This window comes from Thalia democratica, chromosome 1, assembly GCF_965202585.1.
Source record: "Thalia democratica chromosome 1, ktThaDemo2.hap1.1, whole genome shotgun sequence".
Classification (NCBI taxonomy): Eukaryota; Metazoa; Chordata; class Thaliacea; order Salpida; family Salpidae; genus Thalia; species Thalia democratica.
The window spans coordinates 48,840,378-48,862,323 of record NC_139165.1 but is presented as its reverse complement, the minus strand read 5'-3'; the positions used below and the strand labels follow the sequence as shown (position 1 = coordinate 48,862,323).

At 27.0% G+C, this 21,946-nt stretch overlaps 2 protein-coding genes across 2 annotated transcripts in view; both read right to left on the bottom strand.

Annotated features, from left to right (window-relative positions):
* The window catches only part of LOC145849130 (tetratricopeptide repeat protein 21B-like), a 31,610-nt gene extending 15,867 nt beyond the window's left edge, over positions 1–15,743 (bottom strand). The window contains exons 1-18 of the mRNA XM_082954223.1: positions 15,612–15,743; positions 14,748–14,877; positions 14,316–14,426; positions 13,117–13,283; positions 12,194–12,354; positions 10,977–11,129; positions 9,741–9,855; positions 9,338–9,406; positions 7,750–7,863; positions 6,900–7,076; positions 6,532–6,732; positions 6,183–6,312; positions 5,748–5,905; positions 5,067–5,270; positions 4,204–4,263; positions 3,772–3,950; positions 1,265–1,337; positions 815–925 (exon numbers count right to left, since the gene is read on the bottom strand). Coding sequence (XP_082810349.1) covers positions 815–925; positions 1,265–1,337; positions 3,772–3,950; positions 4,204–4,263; positions 5,067–5,270; positions 5,748–5,905; positions 6,183–6,312; positions 6,532–6,732; positions 6,900–7,076; positions 7,750–7,863; positions 9,338–9,406; positions 9,741–9,855; positions 10,977–11,129; positions 12,194–12,354; positions 13,117–13,283; positions 14,316–14,426; positions 14,748–14,877; positions 15,612–15,638 — 2,340 coding nt within the window. The 5' untranslated portion in view covers positions 15,639–15,743. The remainder of the gene's footprint in view (positions 1–814; positions 926–1,264; positions 1,338–3,771; positions 3,951–4,203; positions 4,264–5,066; positions 5,271–5,747; positions 5,906–6,182; positions 6,313–6,531; positions 6,733–6,899; positions 7,077–7,749; positions 7,864–9,337; positions 9,407–9,740; positions 9,856–10,976; positions 11,130–12,193; positions 12,355–13,116; positions 13,284–14,315; positions 14,427–14,747; positions 14,878–15,611) is intronic.
* A 645-nt stretch (positions 15,744–16,388) lies between these two features.
* LOC145829589 (calcipressin-1-like) lies at positions 16,389–17,343 on the bottom strand. The gene has a single exon (XM_082937432.1). It carries the CDS (start codon positions 17,280–17,282, stop codon positions 16,734–16,736), a length of 549 nt encoding a protein of 182 aa, XP_082793558.1. The 5' UTR covers positions 17,283–17,343; the 3' UTR covers positions 16,389–16,733.
* Between the last annotated feature and the right edge of the window lie 4,603 nt (positions 17,344–21,946).

The window sequence follows — 21,946 nt, the reverse complement described above, 5'->3', positions numbered from 1 at the left end:
CCGCAGAAGCGATGTTTGTATCAAACTGTTTGTTTGTTCAAACAGTGGAGCGAAATGCGTGTTGGAGAAGTCACATGTTTGCGCGCTTTGTCCAGCTTCCGTGTGACAAACTGTAACAAAGACGACGAGCGCCAAAAATTTCACAAGAAAGCAACTTATTTTTACGCGATATTTATGAAAAAAATCAACATAAATCAAAAGTGAGTTTTGTCTAAACTACTTCTGGCGAAGTTTTATAACGACAAACAAATCCAGAACGTAATGGAGTTTGAAACATAAATACAACACAAAAGAACGTAACGGGGAACAAAGCGCAAATTCGTTCACCGTTGACCGAGTTTTAATTAGCAGGGCATTTAAGCTGCAATTTTCATCGTGAAGTGCAACATTACAAGCAAAGTGGAAAAAAAAATGTAATCAAAATTGTTCCTAATGGTTTGTTTGCAGTCATTAACTAATATTTAGTAGCGCAGACAACTAAACAATCACAACAAGCTGATTTCAGATGCCTTTTCAAAACTAAGTTGACATAACAAACAATAAATTTTCTAAGAACAATTCATCGCTAGAATTTTAAGGAACATAACTTGTAATACTTTTCCTCACGCCATAATAACAGCTTGGACTAATTATAACTTACTTTTAATAAAAATAGTGTGTTTGAATTTTATCTAAGCTTTGTGTAAACTAAAAGAGCAAGACAAAACAACTTTAGTTTAAAAACTTAAGAGCTTCAATATTTAAAAAAACTTACAATCTTCAGAAAACGCCTAATATCACAAATTTACAACTAATATATATTTTCGAGCAACACCTTTTTGAAATCGTGAGTGGTCGTGAGAACTTGACCGATTTTCTTCGCTAACTCACCGTCTTTTGGGTTTTTACGAAGAGCATTTTCATACACCTTGACCGCATCGTTCGGCTGAAAAAATTGCACAATAAAAAGCAACTAATTAATAAGCTTGAAATGTGTTTTTAAAGGTACATAACAGATAAACACTTTATCTATTAGGTTTTAAAAGATCAAACACGTAACGTACGGTGCTAACAATAAATCAGCAGCGGGTATGATAAATATTGGGTAATCGAAAAGTAAATATTTGTAAAAAGCTTACTGAAGGTATGTTACAAGTTCGTTTAATGTTGTTGTTAAACTTGAAAGCAAACAGAGATTGAAATGTTAAGAATTCCGACACAAGATTGATTCAACTAATTTGATAGCATTTAAAACTACAATTGATATATTATAAGTTGTAAGTACCTGATTAACTTTCATGTAAGCATCGCCTAACAGCATAGCAGTGTGAATCGATGGATTTTTGTCGTGCAGTTCTCTGTTTATAACAATTATTTTCTTGTACTATACATGCGTAAAAAGTATTAACTGTTTATTTATTGATAACTTAATAAACTATTTTGTTTGGTATCTAAGTAAATTTAGAGAAAAGTTACAAACAAGAGTTTGTGAGTAGCTTAATTTGTATTTCATTTATCAAATATAATTTAACCATGTTACTTTAGCGCCAGCTAGCGGTCAAATTTTAAAGCGTTTAAATAAAATAACATCTCAGTCTTTCTAGTTGGCACTAGTTGGACGAAACTCTATGCAGGGAAAACATAAACATTTTGAGATAAACCAAATCATTCAATAACGTTTATACTCTTTTTTACATTGAATTGATCCATATTATTTTAATAACTATCATTTATTAGTAAAACAAAAAAAAATCTAATTAACCCATTGTAGCTTATAGCCTTTTTTCGTATCATACCTATAATATATCTTCGTTAACGTTCTTGTAATCAGTATTTAAGTCTGGAAAACATTAACAGTTTAATACTGCTGTTTATGAGACTTTAATAATTATATATTAAAAGCAATATCAAAATATTCAAAAAATTCAATACCTGCATATAAAAAAATACTTATTAACTTTTTGTGAATATGGGAAATGAAGGGTGAGATATATAATAGAAGTATTTTGGAGCACCAAGTTTGCTGTACTTTCCAGTACTGAGCTTGACATGAAGAATGTATTTTATTTATCGTGTGAAACTTTTTGGATGAACTGTTTACCGCAGCCGTACTTTCGTGACGGATAAGTGGTAGTTACTCATACGTTTTAGTCGCGTTGTCTCGTTACAAAGATGTTAAAGGGGTAATATGGATTATTAAAGTATATTAATACAACAATCAAAACAACACTTTTATTTTATTTACATAAACTAAACAACATAAAGATACAATTACATCACACTATATGAGAACTAAAGTTAAACACACAAGAAAACATTAGTTCTTAAACCTAACGTGCTTAAAATGCATCTTAACTTAAAGCACACTTGCCGAATGCTCTGCCGAAACTGCTACTGCTACTGCAAGTAAATGCAATTAAAATTCCGTTTTATAAGCAGTGAAATAAATGTAACTCCTTTAAGTAAACAATATTGTTTATTGTTTTAGAAAATTGTTTTAAGAGTTATAAAAATTGTTTTGGAAAAGCTTGTTTTGAAAATAATGAAAAATGTTTTGGAAAAGCTTTTATTGTTACAAAAAATTCCATATTTATTCACAAGCTTTAAAATACTAAAATGAAATGTTAGTTTCATTACAGCGTGCAGATAAACTGACAGTCCTGAATTTTCAAAACTCGACAGAGAAGGCAAATTTATTTTCCCGCTACAACCATACGACCTGGTATACATTGTATTCTTATATTTCTAAGACCCTTATGGTAAGTACTAGACTTTCGAGGCTAACCGACATTCTAAAAATGTGCTTGAAAACTTGGAGCTCGTCAATACATTAATTTAGCGATACAATATCCAGTTTACAAGTAATGCGCCGACTCTTCATTTTCTTCTATATAAAGTTAAATTAAATAAAACTTTACGTCGTATAGTTTATATAACTTATTTTTTTCTTGAAGTCACCACAAAATCTTCACCCAATATGCCGCCAGATGTTAATTCATCGGTTTAGGAACGAAAAGTTTCCTCCATTCCAATGGTCTCTATTCACTGATTTTAAAAGTATTCTTTATGTCTTTTTTTTTTCGAAAACAAAATTCAACGAAGAGAAAACTTTTCTAATATATTTCTATATAGTTTTGTAGTAAAAAAGGTGTTCGCACAGTTCGTTTTAGAGATTTTACACTACAGGCCTCGAATTTAATCTTCTAAGTTTTGTTTAGGTTAACTTTAGGAAAAGGATGATCCTGTTTCCGTAATACCACTATGTTTTAGCAAATAGCAAATTTTATAATGCTTCTTCCTCTCTCGTTTTAACCTTTAAAGATCCACTAACACTATAGTTTTAAACGAGTGATTCCAAGCCAAAGCTTTACACAGATCTTGTTTAGTTTCACGAATAGCGCTTACTGTCAGCTAAAACTACATCTAGTTCGTTGGTAACAGTAACTTTGCAGTATATTAAATTTTATTAGACTAACGAAAACTTCTGTCAGGTAGGAATGGACAGTAAAACGAAATCATGCAAGTATTTGGTTTCTTTATTTTAAAATCTATGTAATGACTAAACTAGTTCAAGGTTAGGCTGTATTATGGTAAGTTATGTAATAACAGGGTTGCCACTCGTTTTTTATAAATAAATAAAAAAATAAAATATGAGTTATAAAAACATTCGACAACCTTACTTGATGAGCAAAATAATTAAGATTCAATTTAAAAACAACGGATGCTAAAAAATTGTTGTGTATTAAACTAATAAATTAATTTATTAAGTAAACTGTCAAAACAATTACTCACCTGTAACAACTCGTGAACAACTGCTTATCTTTTCTGTACTGGAGAAATATTGCTGCCATTTTCTGTTTGGCTTGCACGTAGTAAGGTTGGTTGGGTTTTATTGTTCGCAGTGTGGACAGCGCAGATTCTATATCACCTCGTTTAACCGACAGTTCAGAATTAGCTATCTGCACTCGCACCTGGATACCAGTTACTTACAACATTCATTTTAAACTGATAATTATTATATTATCATTAGTAAAAATAACTCATTGGCATTAAATATTGTGCAAAATCGACTAGAAATTATGTTGACTTAATTTTGGAATGAAATAAAAGTAAAATTACATAAAAAACAACTAGTAAGACTGTTTTGACTGCAAAATCAGCTTTTGAGGAAAAAGTTCATTATGTGTTTAAGCAAACAGATATTCACGGTAATAAAATACAAACTTCTTCTGGTGTTCCTCTGAATGAATTGAGAGCATCTTGCATCACCTTCGCTGCTTCATGCTGCGAAACATATATTTGTTAAACAAAACAAATTTAAACATGACTGCATTAAAACTTGTTATTAAAAAGTATTTTGAAGTTACCGTAGTAGCATTAGAATAACAGTAAGTCTCTTAAAAACAAAATTAAGATCAGAGTTAAGATAAATAGAATGACTTTTTAACATTTTCACCCAAAGTATTTTTTTTAAACATAAAAGAAAAAAATAGTTTATAACAAACTATATTTTCTACTTAAATGAAAAATGTATAAAAATTCAACAGTAACTTTACAAAATTGGACTACACAAATTTTTTATACATAAAAACAAATGCGTAAAAACCATTTTTCTTATATAATATAAAATTACCATCTTTTACAATGTAATGAAAAATATTAAAAGTCGAAACAATTTGTTCACACGCCATTAATTCTAGCTATGTAACAACTTAAAAGCCAAAAGTATCTTTTTTCTAAACGTTACCTGACTACTTTTAACCAAACTCTCAAACAAAAACCAAAAACTAGCTATTTGTTGTTACTTCTAGTACGATAAAATAACGAAAGTTGAAGACAATACGTATAAAAATCTAGAAAACCACGACAAATTACATCAACATTACTATGTTTGCAACAACCAGAATATTAAAATATGTATTTCATAAACTCTCAAACTAATACAAAAAACCAACTATGTGTTCATTAAAAGTCGGAACAGTTTGCTTACACATCTTTATTTCTAGGTATGTAACAACTAATAAGCCCAAAACATTTGTGTCTTAAATGTTATCCGACCGTTTTTCAAACTAAAACAAGAAACCAACTATTTGTTCGTTCTTCAGCAGCGCGTGCACGAGGAGCAGGAAAATATCGAGCCGGTCGCCGCTCTCAACTTGCGCTTTCTCGTGCCGCGTTCTCACGCCCGGCAAGTTCATGGCCATCTTCAGAGTGGTGATGGCTTCGTGCTCGTTGCCAGCGTGCAGGCTCGTGCGACTTTTCAGCAAGTGGTACTTTGGGTGCTCCCTTATCTGTGGGTTTTTTTTTGTGAAATACATAAAATTCAAAGTTCTATAAATAAGAGTTAGTTAACCAACGCTGTGCAGTGTGAAGAATTTGAAAAAAAGCAAAAATTAAATTATTCAAATAAAATCCTAATAAAAAAGTTTAAAAGGTTTTAACGTGTAAAGTTAGCATTGATAAGAGTTAGTTTGCCAACGCTATATAGTATGAAGAGTTTGAAACAAAAAAAAAACTCTGAAATTTTTCAACAAAACTATTTAGAGCGTTTAACTTTGAAATAAAACTAAAAAAGTATGATAAGGCTTAAAATATATTTATAATCTCATGTTTTATTTTTTTATCTAAATACTGCAATCAAGTTAATAAACAACAATTTATAAGGACAAATAAAAAGTTATTAAAAGCCATAATTATTAAAAAATTTATTAAAAAAAAACTACTTAAAAAATAATTTTTTATCACTTTATTTCAATTTAAAATCAAACCTGAAAGTTGTAGCTGAGAGCAGTGTCGAGGTACTTTCCAACCATGGACAGGTTTCCTTTCTGCAAGTGGATGTCAGCCTTCAGGAGGTGAGCTGGTGCGTATGTGACGTCGGTTTCCAAACATTTGTCCAATATCAGTCCCGCGCTGTCCATATCACCTGTGAAAAGTGGAGCTTGTTTAAGACAAAAACAAAACCTGTATTAATACAGCTATTTTGTTTACTTATTACTGCCTCCATAAAGTTAAACAATATTTGAGTATTTTTTTTATAACTTAAAGACTGAAAATTTATTAAACAATAAATATAACAACCTCTTTAAAACAGAAACAAAAAATTAATTTTAAAATAGTATTTTTAAATAAATATTATATCTACTTTCTAAAACTTTATTTTAAATAAAAAAAACAGCTGTACAACGTATTACTAATCAAACCTGATATAAATAGCGTTTTAGCTCTGTAGAAAAGCGCTTGGTGAATTCCTGGAGCAATTTTGTTAATTGTAGTTAAAATTTGATCGCAACATTTCAGAGCTGTTGATGGAGTTTCACCAGAATTAAGCGGCTGTCGTAAGATTAAATAGATAAAAGACACTTTTTTAAAAAACAAAAACCTACTTAGTTATGCTATATAGTTGATTTTAACCAAACACATTGTTTTAATTGGAGGATATACTATTTATAAGTAGCGTATTTATTTAGCTGGCAGCTTATTATAATCACTCTAAAGTCTAAAATTCTCTGAGATACGAAGAGTCAAACGCACAACGACGACTTAATTTACCTGAGAAGGCACATGATTGAAAAGCTCATTGACGAGCATCATGCAAAAGGAGAGGTCGAACGCCTGCATGTAGTTGGTGCTCATGTGGAGCTGTGTGGTGCTGGTGAAGTGAAGTTTCGTGCATCTTTCCAGCAAATCCACCATCGCCATGGAGTCGCTGCCGCTCAATCTACCGTGCATGGCCCTCAACAAGCACAATTCCTAAAAGTGTTATCTTAAGTTTAAAGAATGAAAAGAAGCGAAAAATTGTACCTGACACAATACAAACTGATTTGTTTTTTTTTCAGTATGAACACAAGCTAAGTATATAATCTTATTTAAAAAAAATTACCAAAAAAAAAACTTGTTTGAATACAGTGCAAACTAACAGACTCAATGTTGTCGTTTTTAGCCACTTCGTTGAGAAACTCTAGCTGGTCGTTCATGTCTTGCAAGTTGTGTTTCATGTGCAGCTGACAGTAGAGCGACCCGAGCATGGAGCTGACGCTCGTCTCATCGAGCTCCATGCACCTCCTGTACTCACCGTCAGCTTCCTTGTACTTGCCCTTGGATAGTTTGGATTAAAATAGACAGAATAATTGAAAAACGAAACAACAGCGGCTTCTTGAAATAAGTTAAAAACTACACATTTAGCTTGTGAAGTAAAAAAAGTTACTACGTAAACAGTGCAGTATAACTTGACAAAGTTGTAAATCTACTTTTTTTAACTTTTTACTGATGTTATAGTGCATTAGAGTAGTTGCAAGTTTTGTTAAAGTTCCACAGATGTATAGATAAAAGTTAACAAGTTGTATATATGTGTTTATTTAAATACTATATACTTTATCGTTTAGTTTATATATGACTTGTGCAACTTTTTATATAAAAAAATAATTTTATTTTTTATGTACAGTAAGCATTTTATTCATTTATCAGAGAGTATTTTTAAATTTTCAGAAAATTTAATTACTAAGAGATTAATATTCTTTAAATTTAATAACAAATCTGGTAAAACTAAGTTTAAAAATCAATAACATTTAAACAAAAAAATTGTGTATATTTTTATTCTACAAGCTTACACTAGCTGAATTTTTTAACCAAAACTAAATTATATTTAAACAGATTAATATTATATATAAACTTCCAATCGTTTCTTCTCAAAAAGAACAATCCGAAGTTTAATAAATAAAAATACTTTGTTTATGTAAATCATTGAGATATTGCAGAAGTTTGACGAACCATTAAAAAGAGCTGTTTAGCTAACTCAATATTGTACTTAACTTTAGGTTCTATTGACATGGCATGACTGATCATACTGGAAGTTAACTTCAATATATGCATGTTCTTGCCGGCCTGTTAGCCAATTTTATACTCAAAGTTTGAAAAAAAAAACTATTTACTTGTTTGATTAATTTAATGCAAAATAATTTTTCTTAATATTACTTAAAACTAAAATACAATAACAACGCTTACAATAAGTTAGATTTTGTTAGTATTAACACTGATAACTGTTTCTATTTTAAAACAACTGTGTTTATTTTAAATATATAAATGAAATGGCTTACTTTTCTAAAGTAGTGTTTTTAAACGTATAAATGACAAATTCATCAGCTAAAACTTCATTAAGCTGTTAAGAAGTTGCGCGAGTAAATTACAGATAACCTAAAGGGTAAAATCAAAGAAATATAACATACTATGTGATACTTCTGTTTGTCACTAAAAACTTCAATTTTTAACATTTTTCACGTAAAGTACTTCAAAATTAAACATTGTTATTGTAAAATAAACACTTTTAGGTGCCTGAACTTATAAGATGAAAACCACAAAATATAACTACATGGAAAACAGCTTAACATACCTACAAGGATTAGTAGCTTATTTAAAAATGGGTTGGAATACCTTTTAGAAGCTATTATAAACTTACAAGTAAAAAAGGAAATAAAAAAATTAAAAAAATAACTTATTCGTATTTTTAAAACTCATATCAATAAAAATTAAATTAAAATGACAAACTTCAGCTTACATTATCAGCAAAAAGCTGTTTTAATTAAAAACATAAATATCAAGATCGAAATATTTTAGAAGCAGAAAAAATAGTTTTAATGATTATTACAAAGCACAAAACTTAATTCCTATAAATCGTTGACGAGCTACTTTTCAAAGTTTTAATATTGTAGTCAGTAAAGTCTTCGATTATATTTAATCAACTAATATATTTTATTAAATTAGTGTAATGATATAACACACACGCATCTGAAGTCCTTTTAAAAGAACTTCAAATACATTCTAACCAAAAAATTGTATGTACTTTAATATTGCAACTTTAACAACTTTAAATTTACTTCTATCCATATTCTATATTAGTGCCGTCAAACAGAAATAATTTAAAGCGTAACATTAAAAAGTCCCTTACATAAAATAGAAATAGAAAATGAAATTCAACATGGGTACAATGTTATAAAAGCAACACAATGGCAAAGTACTGGTCATTTTAACATTCAAACCAACTAATGGAAACAATTATTCCTCAACGAGGCTAAAAATCACTATAATCACAAAAGTCTTGAAATATTTTTATTTTTAAAATTTTTATTCAAGTTTCTAAGCTAAATAAATAATTTTCCTGTGATTCAAACAACTACTTTTACTAAACTTAAACCAAAAACTTTTAATACATTATATAAATCTAAACGAAGCAAAGTTTATGCAAAACATTTATATTATTTCAAACTGAATTTTAATACTTATTAATGCATCATATAAACCTTGAGTATAAATAAATTTAAATATAATACATGAATTGTGTTGTAAATAGTATTAAACTTACAAGTGTTGCAAATAACTTTCCGCAGTCGTAGTACAACTTGGAATTCATTGGCTCAAATCTATCTATTGCCTTAAAATTTAAATTTTTATTAGACAAAGTGCTTTGTATTTAACTATTGAAATATGTTTTTTTATTACAACAACAAGCACAGTTTCTGTTCTAGAGCTTACCTGTACAACCAAACAGTTTTACTGGTTTATAAATATATTTAAAATTATTTACATCTCTAAAATAAACTTTTTTTTTTCACCTTAGAACAAAAAAAAACTTTGTGTTTTTCTCATAAAATAAACTTTTACTTCACTAATTTCAAAACTAAAAACAGACAACTAAAATTTAAAAAAGTTTAAATTTTAAGTCGTTAAAGGAGTAATTGAAAAAATACTATGGAACAAAAACAAACTTGGTTTAGTTCACTAAGTTTATCAACAGCCAAGTTGTAGTCTCCAGCTTGGGTTATTGTGTGCAAAGTAATAAGTATCAATGCCTCTGGATATTGTGTCGTCATGTTTAGTAACCTAAAAAATATGAAACATATTTATTCAAAAGGCTTTGTTGACAAATGTATTTGTAAAATTTATTAGCAGTTATACTATAACTGTTCTTTTTTTTTGTTTTCTAATACCTTTATCTAGCTTCTGTGTTTCGGAAAAAACACAAGCTACCTAATTTGCATTGGATAAACAACTAAAATGTAAGGCGAAGGAAAGCTTACATCTGCATTATTCAGCTATGTACAAGCAAATTAAGTTTTAAGATCCAACGAGAAATTCACTAACTTGGGCTAATGGCGACGAAAAATCTGTGCAGCTAGTAAATTCGCTAATATGACGTCATTAAAGCGAGCAGAATGACGTACAAAAAGTTGTAAGTGAATCGGTATATGAGATTACATTTATAAAAGTCTTGCTAACCCACTCTGTTCACCGTAGTATAATCCCATTTAAGTTTTGTCTATAAACTTTCATGCTTTTATTATGTGAAGCTTTGTGCTATTTGTGGCTCAGTAAAGTTAAAATCTAATACATTACAAATTGATTTTGTTTTTATTTTTACCCTTATTGAGCAAAAAAACTTTATACAAAATTTTTAAACTAGTATTGAAATATATTTTCATTAGTAACTAAAAAATTATAACTAATAATAAAAAAAAAATAACAAATGTTAGTAGACTTATTTTGAAGACAAACTAAAACCATAAGTACTTTTAGTTTTAAATTTAAAAATAACTAAAAAAGTAATCAGAAAACCTTATTTAGTTACGACCTTAACAACTTAAATTACTTATGCATTGGAGAAGTATTTTAAGTTTGTTTTTGAATATTCACTAAAATAAGCAAACTTCATTTTAAAAAGTTTACCAAATAACAATTCATAAGTTTTGGTGTTAATTACTTAAATTATTTCTAGTTAATTTATAGCTGATCAACACTCGATTTATGTTAACATACTTCCATGTCAAGTCTGAAATTTTCTGCACTTACTATTAATAAAATTCATTTACAAACAATTTCACAAAATACAAGGTTAATTCTTTAAGAAGTAGTACTACTTATAGATTGTAGGTTCTCAAATGTCTACTGAACTTTATATTTTCATCAAGCTGACATTAACTAGTGAAAACTAATAAAAAACCAACCTGTTTGCCGAATCCAGCATCTGATCCCAGTTCAAGAGAGCGAGATAACACCTCATTCGTTCCGCATGAGCAGGTACGAAATCAGGAAAGGACACTATCACTTGATTGGTCGATTCCATGGCGGGAGAAAACTTTTTTGCACGGATCAAACACCTACTCATAAGTTGTGATAATAGTATGTTTAAATTTAGTTTAAAAATTTTAAACATATTTTGTCGAAATTAAAATTAAAGTTTATAAAATTCTTTTTTTTAACAATCAGGTAGTTCGTGCTAAAAAGTCATTATTTTCAAAAGTTATCACTTTCATCGTTTTGTGTATGTATTTTTAGAATCTAGTTTTTGTTTTAACTTTTATAAAAGGGTAAATAACAACTTTGCGGGCTTAGCGAGTTAATTAGTTATTCAAAAGTTATTGTACTTTTTTGTTTAGGCTTAGTTATTATGTTTCAAAATGTTATACAGCTAAAAACTGTTCAAAACAGTAGTGCAATCTTTTATAAAAATACTTAACATGTTACACAAAGCAAAATTTGCATAATGTTTTAAAATGGAAAATTTCAATCATCACAAAAGTACATGTTAGTGTATATACATTTTTAGACTGAGTTACTGGACAAATTTAAAGAGCTCTAGCATAAAATAGTGAGCAAAAACTACATTATTAATGTTTAGTTGAGTTTATTTAGTATGAAAATGTTTCACTTCTAAGAGTATTAGCAGGTATTAAAAAATAAACATATATATATACAAGCAAACCATTATATAGTAAACTTATACAAATATAATCATCAAGTTAGCCAACTACAGAAATCCAAAAATCTAACAAATGGAAAACTAATAAAAAAAGGTAATTTATTATCAAATAAATAAAAAAATACGAAATTTGACAAACTTAAGGTTTTTTATAATAAAACTTAATACACTTTTATTGTACATTTAAAAAATCTTACAAAAAGAATAATTTTATTTCAAGTAGAAATGCAAGACTTTGACAGAGCATAAAAGTTAAATAAAAATAGCATGACAATAACAATTTTCTTATAAAATTGTAACTACAATTTATATGAAATCTTTTATTAAGTTCATTTCAATAACAACTTAAAATTTTTCAAATGTTAATTAACTTTAGGATTTTTTTACTATACTTTTACACAAAACCTGACTTTGATTACTTTAATTTAACTTTAAGTTTATCTTAGATTCCGAACTAAATACCTTGCTCTTCCAATCAACCCAAATGGATCTTTATTTTCAACAAGACCTTGATCAAATGCTTTTCCACTTTTCTTAATGGAATTTATATACTTTTTAGCTGTATCTTTGTTGTAAGGTTCTTTCGCAGAAGTTATTTCTATCCATGCTTTTAAGATAATACCCTATAAAAAAGTGTAAAACTAGCTTAAAAATTCAAAAACAAAAGTTATTTCTAAAAATAGTAAAACAAATTTCAAACATTAACGAAATAAAAGTAAGATCAAACATAATAAGAGCATGAATTGTCATTAAAAAATTCATGATTAATTTCTACTTGTTGGAGCATAGAAAAAAAAACGAAATAAATTATTTTTTGATATTTTAAAGCTATGGATATATTGCTATTTGATTTTAGAAGTATATATTTTTTTATAGTATATCACCTTGTTAATCGGAAAATGTCATTCACTGTAAATGTTTCATCTCATACTTCACAACAAAAACATATACTAACTAAATTAAGAAGATTTTTTTTTTTAATTCTCACACATTTAAAAAGATATTTCTATAACTTTCAATAAAAGTTATTTAGCTATTTATTCAATTTAAATTGGACTTATATTTAGTTAAATAAAGTCATACAATGTTATTTTTGTTACCACTCTGAAGCTTCGAAAAGTTACTCCATTTCAAATAAAAATTTGAGATCTTTTTTAGATCTAATAGTGACTTCATCACATCTATACAAGTATACAGTCATTAGTAAAAAATAAATTATAACAAAATACCTAATCATGTATTTAACTCTCTATATATTTAAATAATAATAATATTTCAAAACTCTAAAACTAACTTAAAGAAACAAGAACCTAATTTAAGCCGAACTATCAACTAAAAATAAACACTAATCATATAACTGACATGACACTGATATCTATACTCACTTGTTTGAAATTTTCATTATTTTTGATGAGACGGTCGGCATACTCAAGAGCGTGCTTGTAGTTGCCAACATGCCAGTACACGACGGCTGCAAAATAAATCTGAACATCCGAAGACTTGCGGCGGATCTCCTTCAAACGAGCATCCAACTGTCCCACTCTCTCTCTGTCTGCAACATCAACTAGCTGATTACTATAGTTTATAAAAAATCATTCTATGAAAAGTCTAAATACTCAATTTTATAAGGTAAAACTGTTTTGTATATTTTTAGTGACAAAATTTTCAGAGTACTTGGTTTGTTAAACTTATCCCAGAGTTATTTACAGAGTTTTAATTAATTTGAAAAAGCTATCTCTATGTCTGCAGAATTTTAAAATGGTAATGTGTAATACTTATGTAATGTATTTGAACATTAATAAATACAATGGTTTATTTACGATTTTGAAATTAATATTCTTAATTTTAGTTTAGTTTTTAGTTAAAGGTCTAAAATCTAAATACTTTGTTAGCAACTGAATTTATTTTAAGGTGCATGTAAATATCATAATTACATATAATTTTGGTAAAAAGTTTATAACAGTCGAAAACAACATTAAAACTACAAAATGTAAATCAAAGTACTTTAAACCAAAATAAAATTTACCAATTTAATAATTTTTGAAACATTTTGTTTTGAAAACTTGGTTGCCTAATATAACATAGAAACATAAATAAAAGCTCTTGAAAAATAATAAATCCAAGTATTTTATTTTTGTTGAACCTAATAAGAAAATCATTATCGATAGAAAACAAAACAAGGGTTTTACTTTAAAAAAGTAATTTTTTAAAGTTTTACTAAAAGTCAGTTATGATTACTATAAACTTCGAAAAGAGTAACAAACCGTCTGTACTAATATGCACAGTTAAAAAATTTTTAGAACATTTTAGTGTTTTTAACTGATTATTTTTACTTTATTTTTAACTTTTATACACTAATAACTATTAGTTTAACATATGCTAAAACCAACTTCATAAGTGAAGCAATGACATCTTAATATCAGAAGACATATTGATAGTAAAACTTATGTAAATTTCAAAGAAAAAAATTCTTTGTTCAAACTGTAAATAAAAAACTTCATAAAATGCAAAAAATTCTCAAATTAGTTATATAGTTAGTAAAAATTTAACTAAAAAAGTTATAAAAATAAATAAAAGTACTCGCCTACATTTTGACATCTTTTATGGGCTTGAATTAAAAGAACGTATTTAGCTACATCTACAACACTTTTATCTTTCACCGAACTAACTTCTCTTATACAGTCTTGTGGTTGACCTATAAAATTGCATGTCAATGAGAAAAATTAAAATACTTTATAAAAATTAAACTAAAAACCTAAACTACGTTCAAAATATAATAACAACATTAAAATTCAAAAATAAATTTGTATAACTAGAAACATTATTATAGATTTAACAATTTCTTTTGGCTAGTAATATTTGTAATACTTCTTTTATAGAAACATCAATGATTATTACTTAAAAAGTATACTGCTTCGAGATTAAACACACATTAGTAGTGTTTTTAATTTTTTCTGAACAGTCTAAAACATTTTATATAAGATAGAAAAAGTACTTAAAAATGCGCATAACTTACTTTCATTCAATAAGCTTAGACCCTTATATAAAGTTAAAACTGGATCGAATCCTAGTCTTTTATTTGCTTCAGCTACAGTTGATTGTACACGTCTGAAGTAACCTTCAAGCATGAAGTAGTTAAGTGTACCCTGAAAAATAATAAAAATCTTCATGGAATACTTACTTATGTTAGACGCAATGTTACAATTTATTAAGGTTTGTATGTGGTAATTAAAAACAAAAAATTTTAAATTTTCTAAGCAATTTTTTAGAAGTTATAAATTTACGAAAAAATAAGTTTTTATTTGTTAAGTATGTTAAATTTACTTTAGGTTATAATAAAATCTGCAAAAATATTTTATTATAATTAAATTTATAATTACAATCAATTTTTTTTTTAGTCAAAAATATATTATTCAACAACTAAAAGTAATTTTTTGGCTCTACTTTGTCAAAATTTTCTTTGTTAACTAGATAGACTTCTATAGCTGCAATTTTATTGAATGTTAGTGCGTTAACTTTTTTATTCAGTTAAAGTTGTAAAAAAATCATAGAGATCCTAGGGAAATAGCTTGTAAATTATGAAGTTGTTTATACAAAAAGAATAAAGTATACATAACTCATTAACTTTATAAACTGCAAAAAATTGTAGAATATTTTTCTAAAGCTTATACATTTAAGGCATATACTTTTTAAAATGTTTTTTTCAGTACTTAAGTTTCTGTAAACAATGAGATTTTTTTGAATAAAGTTTTAATCTTCCGAACAAAAAACTAAAAACAATTTAGATTTACTCATTCTTATAAAGATATGATAAATTTACATTTATACCTTTATATTTAACTTATATATATATAATTTGTATTTTTACACAAAGTCTTACCAGTAGTTCTGTATCTTCCGAAGCCATGCTGTTTCTTTTTAACTCTAGTGAAAAAAATACAACAACTGAACTATAAACTTATGGAAGATATACTTTAATACACAACTGTCAAAAAAAGTAACAACTGTTTTCTAACCCTTAAATGTATATTTTATTTAGCAAAAACTGTTAAAAATATTTCAACTTAAAACTTATGAAAAGTTCTTTACAGAGTACATTTTACAAACATGAAACACAAACTTTCAAAGTCTTGTATACTACTATTTTCAGATTTACAATAGTAAAACAACTTTATCTTTTGTAATAGTTTGCTTTATTTGAAAAATTAAATTTTTAAGTGAAACAGTTTCTTAATTGTTTAATTAAATACTTTTAAATGTAAAAAACTAATAAGATGCAGAAAAACAACAAAAATTAACTATTTTGTATTTATCAAAATAAAATTAATGAAAGTACTCTTCTAAGTATTCTAAGAGTTTTTCTCAAGTTTTCACAACATTAAAAACTAACATAGATTTAAGTGCTTCCAATTCTTAAAACTAACAAAAGATGTCATGTAAAAACAGAAATTATTTAACTAGTCTTTTTAATTAGCAGCAGTTTTTTTTTATTTATGCTTTTAAATAAAAACTAGAGTTTTCAAAATATAGCGGCATGCAACTTTTACAGTTTTGTTACAGAAACTTTCTAAACTTTAACTTAAAACAACATCTTTACTTAACTTTAAAATAATAAAAAAACTTATAATGTTATGTTACAATAAAAAAGTTGTGGCAATTTTCTTTTACAAATCAACATGTATTTACAAAGTTAATTTTTGAATTTATGAGTTTTCTTAAAAAAAACAGAAGGAAAAACTTTACATATAACTTAAACATGTTTCAATATAAAAATGTATTTTTGTCTTTTTTTTACTTTAATAAAATAAAAAAAAATTCGCCTTACATAAGATATTGTTAAATTTTTGTGGGACTTGTAGTGTATAAACAATCCTAAAACTTAAATTTGTGATTATTATCACTTACAATGCACTTTTTTTGCTTGTAAACATAAAAATAAACTTCTTTTGATTCAACATTACTAAGCAGTCTTAATTTAGTCAGTCAAAACCAAAGAAACTCGTTACTTATTATTGGGGCGTTTAGTTTGTGGAATTTTCAACCCATGGCCCCTTCCAACAAAAGGACTTTCCTCGCATATATCCACAACAACTTGCGGAGTTGAAACGGTTGCAGGCTGAAGCTCGTGCCTCATGCCAGGCTTCAGTTCAGCAACTGCAACCAAAAGATCCAAGTTCACAACCGGCTTGTCCTCCCTAACTTGCTCCCAGCCCACAGGTGGAGAAGCAGGAGGGGAAATCAAAAACTGTTTTTCTGGCGTTGGAGGTCTCAAACTTTGGTTACTTTTGCCAAAAGCAATTGTCTTCAAAGAAAGCAGCTTCAGCTGCATTGAATGAAAACAGCAGTCTTGAAGCTCTTTTATGGCATTTTGGCTGTCTATAGGAGTTCTGAATGATACTCTTACTCGTTTGAAACTGGGTAGAAATACAAAGTTTTCCGGTGTATAACGTTTAAAAAGGTCTCTAAATGCTTGTTTGACTTCCTCGTTAGTAAACAGTTTTTTAGGTACATTTGTGACAATCACATTTGTTGAATTTTCATCTGTTTCCATTTTTGATTCTTTTACCAATTCTTGATTTTGTTCATATATGTACTTTAAAAGTTCATCAAACATTATTATATCTAAACCTAAAATTGTTTTTATCAAACAAAATGTAAAAGTTTGATTAGAAGCTATGAATATACACCAGGGTTACCAATCTTTTAAGCAAAAAACTAGCCTAAGTTACACCAAACTTACCCTGAGCCAGCTTGAATTTATGAGAAAATTGAAAAAAATAGTATGCTGGAAAAGCTAACAAAAATTAATATTAATCAATCAAGTTTATATAACTAAAAATAAGAAATTAACAAAATGTGGTTTAATAAATACACAGTTTCAAGGAAAAAGAAAAATTAAAACTATAAAAAACAAGCCTGATATTTAGGAAAAATATTCAAACTAATCTCAGTCAGGCTAAGTTTTTTAAAAACTACAAACTAGCCTAAGTAATCCTGAGTAGCCTGAGTGTTTGATAACCCTGATATACTTATAAGTTGTATAATTGTTAGCAATTGCATGCATAAATTAAAACAACAAAAATTAACAATTAAACATATTATTACCAATAATTAACCAATGTTTGTACTTTTAATTATCATAATTACAACTTTTTAATATAATTTTCTTTAAAATAAGGTAGATAAATAATTACTTTTCATATAAAAACTTTTTAAACTTAAAAACCACTTACAAAAACAAGTCAGCTAAACATAAAAAAAATAAATACTGAAAAACACAATGCAAGAGACTGTATTCTTTAATCATACACAAAGATAAACAAACTAGATACCAAGAGAATTGTTATTATCCATTTTTTTAGATATAAAGTTTATCTGCTCTTTTCACTATCAAATTCTCATTATTAAAACTTAACACTATTATGTCATTTTAACTAATACAGTTCTATTAACCACACAATTACTTAAGTGACATTTTAACTTGATTAATTAACTTTTTATTTTTATCAAAAACTAAAAATATTTAATGTTTCAAGGAAATTTAAATACCATAAGGTTTAAAAATATTAAATTTTATGTAGTTCACTTCAACTTCAATTTTTTAAAGTAGCATAAATTTTGTGTACAGGTGTTTAATATTCACAGGCATCTAATACAAAAACAAAACATGTAGAACTTTTAAGTAAAATTAATTCAAAAAACTCTTAAAGGTCGACAAAAGAAATAGTATTTTATTTTAATTAATAGTTCCATCACTAAATATTTTTACTATTACTTAAGAAAATACAGAAATTAACTTTTATTTCCTTAACTTGAAATTAAAGTATACAAAAGCTTCTGTATAAAAAACTTCCAACAAATTGCTTTAAAGTTATAACATTTAAAACATGAAAAAATATTTATTGGCGAGTTTGGTATCTTATATTTCAAAAATATACAAGGAGATAGATTTTTAGTTGTTTGAAAACTTTTGACTGAAAAAGTTCTGAAAAATCTAATTGAATAAATAGGATTTTTCTCTTAAAACTTTACTTACTTGCTGAATCTAAAATTCTATTTAAATTGTTTATGTTCTATTAAGAATTTGGTACATATCTTTTTAACATTTCAAATTCAAAGTTAATTACCTTCAGTAATAGTTGTTTTTTCAGTTGACAAAATCAGACTGGACAAATATAGGTGTTTTTAAAGGTTTAGTTCAAATGGCCAATAACATTTATTAGTTAGAACAATAAAAAATAAAAGATTTCAAGAATGTACAGTTATATTTAATAATACTTCTGCAAAATTTGAGTTGTTTTTGTGAAGAATTAATTAAGGTAGAGTACTTTAGTAATGGCTTATACTTTAAAAAAGCAAATACAGATGGTTTTTTAAGAGAAAGTGTAGGTAGTTATAAAAATTTTAATATACTATTTACACGACTGGGTTCATGACTGTACATTTAACAACATATTTGCAAAAATTGAACTGTTTCTATAAATATTTTTTTGTGTTAGAGTGTTTTTAATTTGGCTTATATTTTGAAAAAGCAAATATAGGTACTTTTCAGATAAAGTTCAGATTTTTAAAAATCTTGATTAACATAATAGAGAACAATAAATTACAAAAGAGCTCATAACTGTACATTAAATACATGTCTGCAAAATTTCAACCATAACTAATAAGAATTAGTGTTAGAATGCTTTGACTAGTCTGATTTTGTCCAGTAAAAAAACAACTACACTTTTTCAAAAGTCATAAAAAAAAACTTAAAACTATAAAAACATTGTGTTTAAATCTAATTAGTGTTTATTTTATCTACCACTTATTTAAACTATGTATAATTGTTAAATAAGAAATAATTCCCTAGGAGTTTATTTTTATATTTAACATCTTTGTTAAGTATTTACTCTTAGCATTATTATTTTAAATTTAATATGGAAAAATTAAAACAGAGCTGTGATTATTAAAAAAACTAGCTAAAGTCACCAAAAGGTAACTTAATGATATTAACTTGTCTAATTTTTGGTGAAAAAGTACAAAAATAATTTTTCCATAAGTTTCTAATTACAAATTAATTTTTACAGTTACTACATAAAATGTTTTTTATGATAATAATTTTGTAATAATGTAATCTGTAAGATTTATAAAGAAAAGATTAAATATATAATAAACATAATCAGTTATATAGTTTGTATAATTAATTAATATAATGCATACATTTATATTTTTTATGGTAGAAAAACATCAGACTTCCTCTTCTCTCTACAGTTAAAACCTACCATAACTGAATTTTAGTTATAAATTATCAAATTAAACCTGCCTGAGGTGGTCTAGATGTCCTTCTTAAAGTGGAGGAGCGTAAACACAACTTAAATTATCTCAAAAATAAAGAGTTTAATATATCAAACCATTACAATAAGTTTTGCATTTTTTATCATTTAGGAAGAATTTATCATATTATAAGTCCATTTTTAAATTGTTTAAGTTTGTTTTTGTTATTGTTTACTACAGTTACCCAGAACATTTAGTGTGCAGCTGCAACAGGGGATGTTTTATTTAAAATTCTCTACAAGGTGGCGTTGAAGATGTCCATTGTTAAACTTAAATATTTAACAATGGACACTAGCTTACTATAACATCTAAAATATTTTTTTTTTAACTTAACTTATAAACAATTTAACTTTTAAAACTTTAAATTTCTTAAAAATTTATTAAGTTTTTTCATTAATACTATGTTAGTATTAGTATGAGTAAAATTTTGCCTGAAAGTCTATCTACTCTACGCATATCTTAAGTAGTTACTAGTTACGTTACGTACGAGTACGACTTTCTTTCTTTATTTAGTAAACTACATTATACAAAAGTTCATTAAAGTATTGTTTTTCTTTTCGTTTTGCTGGTTTACTTATACAAAACACTTAACGATAAATTAGTCTGCTTTGTACGTTTAAACTCATTCATTGCAAAGTATTTTTAATAAAGTATTAAGGCATTTTTTAAATTCTTTTATCATGACTTTCTAACAAAAAGACCTTATAGAAAAATGTATACCTTAAAGCAGGGTTTCCTAAACTTTTTTCAAATGGCCCCTTTTAAAACAATTTAAAAGGCTATGGCGCTCTTTAACAAGACTACTCAAATAACTACCCTTTGAAAACAGCTTAGACCTTCTTTTTTTTTTTTTTTTTGCTTTTCATCTGCAACTCAAGAATACTTAGTGGCAGTTTTAAAAATACTAACAAAAACACATAAAACTTTTTTATTTTGCTCCTTAGCTTCAATTCAACTATATCTAGTGAAATTTTTAAAATTACTTATAAAAACACCTAAAACCTTTTTATTTTTTACTCTTCATCTGCAACTCAAGAAAGAATATTTAAAGTAAGTTTTAAAACTTTATGACGGCCCAAAATTTTTAAAGCGCCCTCTCCCCTTTTGCCCCTTTACTAGTTATTTCCCCCCGACTTACTTAAATTGCCCCTAGAGGGATGGTACCGCTCACTTTGGTAAACCCTGTCTTTGGTATCAAACATCATTTTAAAACGTTTAAGTTTTGATGCGATTTGCTAACTAAATATTTTCGTATCGGCATAACGCACCAACTAACTTTTATACCTTCAAAATACTGTTTATCTTTTAAGAAAATACATTAACTTAAACAATAAAAATTCTTATGATTTGATTTTCCTTATTTACTATCTGTTAGCACAAATGTAGAGAAAAACTAATAAATAACATCATTAAGTATTTTTAAAACCATTATAAACTTAATAAATACCTAATCAAAAATAGCACTAAATTAAATTATTGTTTCATGACCATCATAAAAATCTGTAGGAAACAGTTGTTAGATTCAAGAGATAATATAAATAAATCTTGCAATTGAAAAAAACAGTCTGGTATGACCATGGAAAAAAGGAAATCGCTGATAGAATGTTTAATATATCAAGCAAAAGTGGAAGAAAATGAGACGAAAACACATATTGAACTAAACAAAATCTAAAAAAGTAAAAACATCAGCTTACAACTGTTAATAGTAAACCCGAACACAAATTTTAATTTCAATCTAAGTAGACAACAGAAATTTCAAAACTTACCCACAAACTCACAATTGGAAACAAAAGCTACCCAGTAAACTTTAAAGATTTAGAAAATTCAAAATCTCGAGTAAAGACATAAAGGTTTATATTTGATTGAAGCCCTTGCCCCTTATAGTTCTTTAATTTTCAT